General features: G+C 58.0%; 2 protein-coding genes across 2 annotated transcripts; one reads left to right on the forward strand and one right to left on the reverse strand.

The window, feature by feature from the left end:
• Positions 1 to 504: 504 nt before the first annotated feature.
• On the forward strand, positions 505 to 1,134 carry CLDN4 (claudin 4). Its single transcript, XM_004380759.1, has one exon. The coding sequence runs from the start codon at positions 505 to 507 to the stop codon at positions 1,132 to 1,134; it is 630 nt and encodes a 209-aa protein (XP_004380816.1).
• Positions 1,135 to 3,089: 1,955 nt separating this feature from the next.
• Positions 3,090 to 7,224, reverse strand: METTL27 (methyltransferase like 27). The gene is given in 6 exon segments (XM_004391443.1): positions 3,090 to 3,370; positions 5,629 to 5,721; positions 6,128 to 6,145; positions 6,148 to 6,262; positions 6,483 to 6,611; positions 7,102 to 7,224. Coding segments are annotated over 6 exon segments (759 nt in total).
• Positions 7,225 to 8,081: the final 857 nt, after the last annotated feature.

Here is an 8,081-nt window from a genome sequence, read left to right on the forward strand (position 1 = left end):
TGCAGGTCCTGGTGCCCGTAGGCTGTGATTCAGTGTCTGTCTCCCAGCTGACCTCAGCATGGGCCCGGGGATAAGGGAGAGGGCAGTCTTCTCTGAGACTAGCTCCCCAGGACGGTGACTCAGGGGCCCAGCCTTGAGGCCTTAAAGTGCCTTTGTTGGCTTCGGTTCAGGAATCTGGGGAAACTGGTCATGGGGAGGCCCCAGTGACCGAAACCCCTCCCTCTGCCCCTGCCTGCTCTGCCAGAGCCATATAACTACTCCAACCTGCAGCCTGAGAGTCAGAGCGAGATAGCAGCGGTCGGCGGGAAGGAACTGGTCTGGTCACCCTCTGGCTGGCTTGTGCACCCGACTCGGGAGAGATCCTCGGCGACTGCTCTGACTGGCTTTGTCTCTGGACTCCCAGTGAGAGGCTGTCCCTTCAAACACTGAGTGGCCTTCCTCAGTACTCTAATCCTACGGCTGCCCAGAGCTTTCTTGGTCCCAGACCCCAGCAGATGCTGAGCCATGGCTTCCATGGGGCTGCAGGTTACGGGCATTGCGCTGGCCGTGCTAGGCTGTCTGGCCGCCATCGTGTGCTGCGCGCTGCCCATGTGGCGCGTGTCGGCCTTCATCGGCAGCAATATCCTCACGGCGCAGACCATCTGGGAGGGCCTGTGGATGAACTGCGTGGTGCAGAGCACCGGCCAGCTGCAGTGCAAGGTGTACGACTCGCTGCTGGCGCTGCCGCAGGACCTGCAGGCGGCCCGTGCGCTCGTCGTCATCTGCATCATCGTGGCTGTGCTGGGCATGCTGCTGTCGGTGGTGGGCGGCAAGTGTACCAACTGCGTGGAGGACGAGAGTGCCAAGGCCAAGACCATGATTGTGGCGGGCGTGGTGTTCCTGCTGGCAGGACTGCTGGTGATGGTGCCTGTGTCCTGGACGGCCAATAGTGTCATCCGCGACTTCTACAACCCGCTGGTGGTCTCCTCACAGAAGCGGGAAATGGGCGCTGCGCTCTACATTGGCTGGGCCGCCTCAGGCCTGCTGCTGCTCGGTGGTGCCCTGCTCTGCTTCAGCTGCCCGCCTCGCACTGACAAGCCCTACTCGGCCAAGTACTCCGCCGCCCGCTCCGTGCCGAGCAGCAACTACGTGTAAGCTGCCACTGCTCAGATCTGTCCTATCCAGCTTTGTTTTCCCCTGGACTGAGCCTGTGACCTCAGGATGGCCCTGCCATGGGCCACTGACTTCTGGGGGCCGGGCACACTGGGACCGAGTGAGGCCACAGGTCAGCAGCCCTCAGACCTCTAACCCTTTCGGACACCCTCCTGAGGTTTTCTCTCTATTAGTGAGGATGGAAGGAAAGACCCCTGTGCCACCCTCTGACTGGCCTTTGGATCTAGGGGAGGGGGGCAGAAGCAACAGGGTGTGGAGGGGGTGGGGGATGAGCTAGCTCCTGCTGGCCGGGACAGCTTAGCCTTGACCCTGGGCCCTGGTTCTGAACACACATGCAGTGCCGTGTCCATGCCTGTGTTGGGCACCGTGCCCTGCTTTGATCATCTCCGCGCCCTCTGCTCACGTCGTCTGTGACGCCCTCCTCCTGCTGTCATCCCCTGGTCCAGCAGTCCTCCTGGCCTTGCTCCGGCTTTGGTGCACTGGCGGGCAGGCGGCTGAGTGGGTCGGCAAGTGCTTGGGCTGTGTCTGGCCATCGAAACCCAAGGACTCACCCACCCACCTGCCAGGAGCACGAGTGGACAGACGGGTTTGGGAGAGGAGGGGTAAAGGTGCTACAACTGGTTTGGGCGGTGGCGGGGGGGCGGCCATGGGAGCAGCTGTGGGCCCAGGCTGCTCCCACTCTTCCACCTCAGGACTCTCTCTGCCTCTCTGGACCCCTCGAACCTGGCCGCCTCCGAATCCTCTGCCCCTACCAAGGACACCGGCCAGCTGGGGAGGGCCCAGGAGCAGCCTTTCTCTGGCTACACCCCAGGAAGCCCTAGGGCTCCCTGCCTCCTATGTAGTTTATGTTTGTTTTTTAGTAATTTAAGGAAATCAATTCATCACTGTAATTATTATTATTTTCTACAATAAATGGGACCTGTGCACAGGAGGACTGAAGTATTTATTGTCTCTGATTTCAGCGGTGGAGGTGCGCAGGAGCAGGGCTAAAGCCTAGTGAGGGGCAGGGGTCAGTGAGTGGCACGACCATTGTCTTGTGGCCATGACTTGAGTGCTTAAAAAACTGGTTTCAGGGAATTATGAAAAATCAGAACTGGTCCCGACCTCTGGAGCCACCTTGTTCAAGTGCTTTAGTATTTGGACGGTAAACTCCATGTGCAGGAAACCCAAGTCTATGCCCAGGACTTGCTGAGGTGCCAGGGAACCCCACGGGAACACCCACTCGGTGGCCCTCTCTCCCTCCTCGTCCAGCTTTGTCCCAGCACCCAGGCTGGTCTGCTCTCCCTCTCTGGGTCACCCTACAGGTCCCGCCCAGGCTGTCCCTGCCTGGAATGTCTTTTTCCTTTCTCTACTCGTCTGAATCCTGCTTGTCCCGAAGGACCAGCTTCACGCCTCCTCCCCATGACACCGTCCCATGGCCCCAGATGCAGAACTCATCAGTCCTGTCCCATCTACTCCACCGATGGTCACCAAGCCCTTTCACCTCCCAAGCTCGCATTCCAACTTCACTTTCCAGGCAAAGAAGCCGAGTCCAGGACATGTGCAAATGCCTGGCTAAGGCCTGACCTACAGCTAGGCCCTGTGGCCTGAATCTGGGGTTGTCTGGGACAGGGCCCAGGTCTCAGCAGTCACCTGGTTCTGGACTTGCCCCCTCTCTGCCCGTGTCACAGTGTGTGCATGTTCCCATGCTGCCCAGCCTCAGTTTTGTCATCTATGAGTTAGAAGTGGGTGTGCCCACCACCCCAGCAGGAATTATAAAGTCACATTTGTGAGTGTGCCTGGCTTGGGGGTGGGCGGGTCATGAAAGAAACAGAGTCACGAGTCTCGCCCTCTCTTCTGGGGCTCATTTAATAGGCAGAGCATTCTTGAGGGGCAGGGCTGGCACCATTTTACAGATGAAGCAGGGGAGGCCCTGCCGACTGGCCTGACACAGAGGGTCAGAGGCCCAGCAGGGGCTGAGGGCTGGGCCTCGCCCCCTTGGCCTGGGCCACCTCCTGCTTTCGGTACAGGTAGATGATACCCGAGATGAAGCCGTCATTGGCAGAGGTGCCAGGCACCACCTCAACCTCAGAGGTGGCCAGCTCCCACCGGTCCACAGGCCAGGCCATCAGGCGTTCCCATGCCCCAGCCTGCTCCAGCTGGTCCAGGGTGGCCTCTAGTGCCTCCTTAAATCGAAGGTTGGACGGGTTGGTCCTGGTGGTCAGACACACCAGCCCACCTGGGGAGAGGGAGAGTGGGTGAGCTGGCTGAGGGGCAGGAGCCATAGCCATAGGCCTGTTCCTGCCTGGGAAGCTTGTCCCGTTCCTGCTCATGTCTTCAAGGCCATAAGTTCTTCCAGCTCCGTCCCCAGGCCAGCCTTTTCCCTCCTCCATGCGTGTGGTGCTCACTGTTCCCTTCCCCAGAAGTGCAGCCTCCTGTGCTCCCCACAACCCCAGCCCAACTGTCCTTTCCAAGGAGGCTCCCTCCTCCCTGATACCCCAGCCTCTTGGCTCCAGCATGTCTGGGTGCATGGGACGGGGCAGGAAGCACTTGAGCTTTGACCTTGGGCAGTCCCTTCACTGCTCTGAGCCTGTTGCCCAGTTTGCAGAGTGAATGACTGTCCTGTCTCACAGGAAGTCCGGTGTGTATGGAATGCCTGGCACATTCCGAAAGTGCTGGCTGAATGAGTGAACGATCTCAGCCCTCAGGTCTTATCCAGGCACCACCGTGTACCCAGTGAGGTCTCAGATATACTCTGAAGGAGGGCAGGGGAAGACAAGTGACTGGTGTCTGGGAAGGTCTCCTGGAAGAAGGGGCGAGAAAAAGCAGGGCACTCCTGGCGGAGGAGACACAGTGAGAGGACAGGCTCCCTAGCAAAGGGTCAGCAGGGTGGATGGGGCAGACAGGGCTCTGGCTGTGTGTGTGTGTGTATATGTATGTGTGTATGGGCAGGGGGTGGGGGTGGCAAGCGTGGCTGGACAGAGGAGGCCAAGATGTTGCTGGTTCAGGTTTTTGGGCCCAACCTCTAACCCTCGTGCTGACCCCACCAATGTCCTTTGCTGCACCGCAAGCCTGCCCAGACCTGCTCAGGCTTAGCCATAATCCCTGCTGGGCTAGGGGCTGGAGGGGTTGGGGAGGACACAATCTCACCACAATTAAGGATACCCCGCTGACTTCCTGTTTGCTGGTCAGCCAGTGACTCGTGGACCTTATGCCCTGCCATTCTCCTTTCTGCCTGTGACTTCACTTAAGCTGGATGGACTGACCTTGCTCCTCACCTCAGCCTCTAGAAGGCCACTCCCCTCCAAATTCTCAGAGCGATGAGCACTCACAGCCCTCGTGGCCCTGGGCCCTCTAGCTCCTTCCTGGGCCCCAGTGGGCTGGTAAGTGAGCCCCAGAGAGCCGAGTCTGTATCTTCTCCCCAGATCACAGGGCAAGGCACACAGCAGGAGCACAGTAAACACAGTCTGCGCCTACACATCAGCCCAACTGTAGTTTACAAAACATGTTCATCTGAGCAGCCCCACTTCACAGATGAGGAAACTGAGGCCGTAAAGAGAAAGAGACCTGCCTAAGGGCAGCCCAGAGTTAGTGAGGAAGCTGGAAGGTGAGGGAACTGAGCTGAGTGCCTGCTCTGTACCAGGATTGAAGCAAAGGCCTTAGAGACATCATTCTGCCCAGTTCTCACCAACGCCCTATGGGGAGGGTTAGGGCCGCCCTGTTTATAGCGAGGCAACAGGCTGGTGAGCAGAGTGGAGTTGCTCCTGGATGCCCAAAGGGTAAGAGGTGACCTAGCTGCCTGACTGCTTGGCTCTGCCATTGGTGGCTGCTGAGCCAAGCCCTGGGCTGGCAGCTGATGGCTGGGATGCCAGGCTCTGCTGTGTGACTCTGGGCAGAGCCTTGGCTCTTGCTTGGCCTGAGGGGTTCTGAGGCCTGTGTGGAGGGGGAAGGTATGTGTGTGGGTATCATGGATTGAATTGTGTCCCCTAAAAATATCTGTCAACTTGGCTGGGTCATGATTCCCTGTATTGTATGATTGTCTACCATTTTATCATCTGATGTGATTTCCCTGTGTGTTGTAAATGTTATCACTATGATGTAATAAGATGGATTAGCAGCAGTTATACTGATGAGGTCTACAAGATTAGATAGTGTCTTAAGCCAATCTCTTTTGAGATATAAAAGAGAGAAGTGAGCAGAGAGACATGGGGACCTCACACCACCAAGAAAGCAGTGCTGGGAGCAGAGTGCATCCCTTAGACCTGAGGTTCCTGCACGGAGATGCTCCCAGATCTAGGGAAGACTGATGTATCATAAGGACCTTCCTCCAGAGCCGACAGAGTGAGAGAGCCTTCCCCTGGAGCTGATGCCCTGAATTCGGACTTCTAGCCTACTGGACTGTGAGAGAATAAACTTCTCTTTGTTAAAGCCATCGACTTGTGGTATTTCTGTTATAGCAGCACCAGATGACTAAGACAGTGGGGGACTGCTCCTCACCTGGCTTAGTGACGCGCAGGAGCTCAGGTACTGCACTACAGGGCACCTGGCCGTCACTGAGGGCACCCACCATCAGCACTGCATCGAAGGTCCCTGAGGTGGGCGTGTGGATGTGGTAGGGTAGTTAGTCTGTAGGGTGGCCTTAGGTTCCCCTGGAAGAGAGTGTCCCGTGGTGGGGGCCTGGGGAGGGACAAGGCCTGCCACCAGTGTCTGCAGGACCCAGATCCTGTGGGGGATATGGCAGCTGTGGGCCAGGCCTGGGCTGAGGTCAGATCAGGAGGTGGAGGGCTCACTGGGGGCTCCTAGGGGCTCCGAGAGGCTCTCAATGAGTGGGTGGGAAGTGCAACAAGGTGAATGGGGACTCAGTGTGGGGAGGGGGCTCATGGAGGATCAGCAAGGGAGATGGGACTTAGAGAGGTGAAGGGGGGCTTGGTGAGGGCAAGTGGCACGAGAAGGGGCTTGGTGCAGGTGGGCCTTGGGATGTCAGGTGGGGAAGTACCTTCAGGGCTGGGCAGAGCCTCTGGCCCAGTATGCAGAGGCTGAGGCACTGGTAGAAGCCGTGAGCCCGAGACTGTTCCAGCATCCCTGGGCTCCCATCCACCCCGTGCAGCTGGAGGAAGCCCCGAGCCTGCGGCTGGGTGGGGGTAGGGGAGTATGTTCCAGTTACCGTTCACACCCTGCCACCTCCAAGCTGGGTCCCCATACCTGGGGAGGGCAAGGGGCCCCGCGGTGGATGTGGCTCATGTGTCTGGGACCAGTGAACTGAGCAAGGAGGCAGTGTGCTGGGGCCGGGGTGGTAGGACCTTTGAGAAGTGGGGGCCTAGCAGGGGGCAGGGGGTCTGGGGAGGTCTCACCTCAGCAGCCACTAGGCCAGTGCCACAAGCCACACCCAGAATCAGGGTGGTGTGGGGCGGGCCTGCAAGGGCTTGGGTGAGGCAGTCCACTGCGAGGCGAGGGGCGCGGTACTGTAGGGCGGCCACGTCCTGGGGATAGAGTGCAGGGCCTGGTGGACTTCCTGTGTGAGTGGTCTGGGAGTCAGCCAGGCCAAGGTGTGTGTGCATGTGTTGGAGGCCCAGGCCCTGCTGGGGCTACAGTGGGGGGAGACCTGGCAGGATCGGTAAGCCCCCACCCCTCTGCTCTTGGGGACCTTCTCTGCTGTTAGTAACTCTGCTTAGTCCAGAGTGACCATCAATGGCACCTCCTCCAAGGTGCTTTCTGGCTGGTCTGCAGCCCCAGGGTGGGGAGGTCTTGATCCTTGATCTCTGGGGGGGTGAGGCTGCTCAGAAGGCAGGGCTGTTGTGGGTGAACGAGGAGGGGCCAGTCTCTAAGGGAGCAGTACTGCAGGGTCCTCACCCAGGTCTCCCTTCGTTCTCATAGCTGTCCTGAGACCCAAGGCTAACGAATTATTTCCACTTTACAGACAGGAAAACTGAGGTTGGGTGAGGGAGGGAGGTGAGGCCCCTGGTGGCTCACCTGATCGTAGCCTGGGGCCCAGCCGTCATAGAAGTGGAGTTTGAGGGCCAGGTCGGTGACGCGGTGCGAGGCCCCGACCCGCGCCGGCACCTCGGGCAGGCTCCCGCCCTCCTCCTGCGCCATCCTGTGGGAACACGGCCTCCCTTTTCCCCGCCCCCAGGCCCAGCAGATGAGGCTGTCAGGACCTCCTCCCCAGGCTACTAGCGCCAGCCCCCCATTTCACAGGCGGGTGCACTGAGCACAAAGAGGGCGGGACATCGACACCCAGGATGCGGTGCTTGGGAGAAGGGTGCTCCCTGCGGCGGGAGGGTCTCTAACAGGGTCTGGATCGGGACTCACCGCCTATCTGGTCAGCCAGAGGCCGCTGGAACTTGGGCGGGGTCTGCACGACGAACCTGGCCCCACCCCTCCACCGCCCTCGGTGATTGGCTTTCCACTAAGAGAAAATACCCAATCAAAGGAAAGCACTGGCAGCCCGCGCGCCACGCCCCCAGCAAGTGAGCTCCCGGTAGTCCGCCTGCCTGCAGCGTGGGAAGATTCAAGACCTCACCCTACCGCCTTAATTTATGGGTATCTGCCTTCCATGCTCCGAACATTTTAATTTTTTTAATTATATTTATACTTTTTTAAAAACATTGTACTTTAGGTGAAGGTTTACAGAACAAATATTTTCTCATTAAACAGTCAGTACACATATTGTTTTATGACATTGGTTGACAACCCCACCACATGTCAACACGCTCTCTTCTCGGCCTTGGAGGACCCTTTTTTTTTGGTGAAAATATACATAGCCAAAAATACACCATTTCAAAAATTTCTACATGTACAATTCAGTTACATCAACTATGTTCTTCCAGTTGTGCTGCTATTCTCACTTTAGATGAAGGTTTACAGAACAAAATAGTTTCTCATTAAACAGTTAGTACACATATTGCCCTATAACAACGGTCAACAACCCCACTACATGTCAACACTGTCCC

This window comes from Trichechus manatus, unplaced genomic scaffold, assembly GCF_000243295.1.
Source record: "Trichechus manatus latirostris isolate Lorelei unplaced genomic scaffold, TriManLat1.0 scaffold00077, whole genome shotgun sequence".
NCBI classification, from domain to species: domain Eukaryota; kingdom Metazoa; phylum Chordata; class Mammalia; order Sirenia; family Trichechidae; genus Trichechus; species Trichechus manatus.

What these genes read in the sequence shown, in the direction of transcription:
- CLDN4 (XM_004380759.1), top strand. Translation starts at nt 505, where the DNA reads ATGGCTTCCATGGGGCTGCAGGTTACGGGCATTGCGCTGGCCGTGCTA.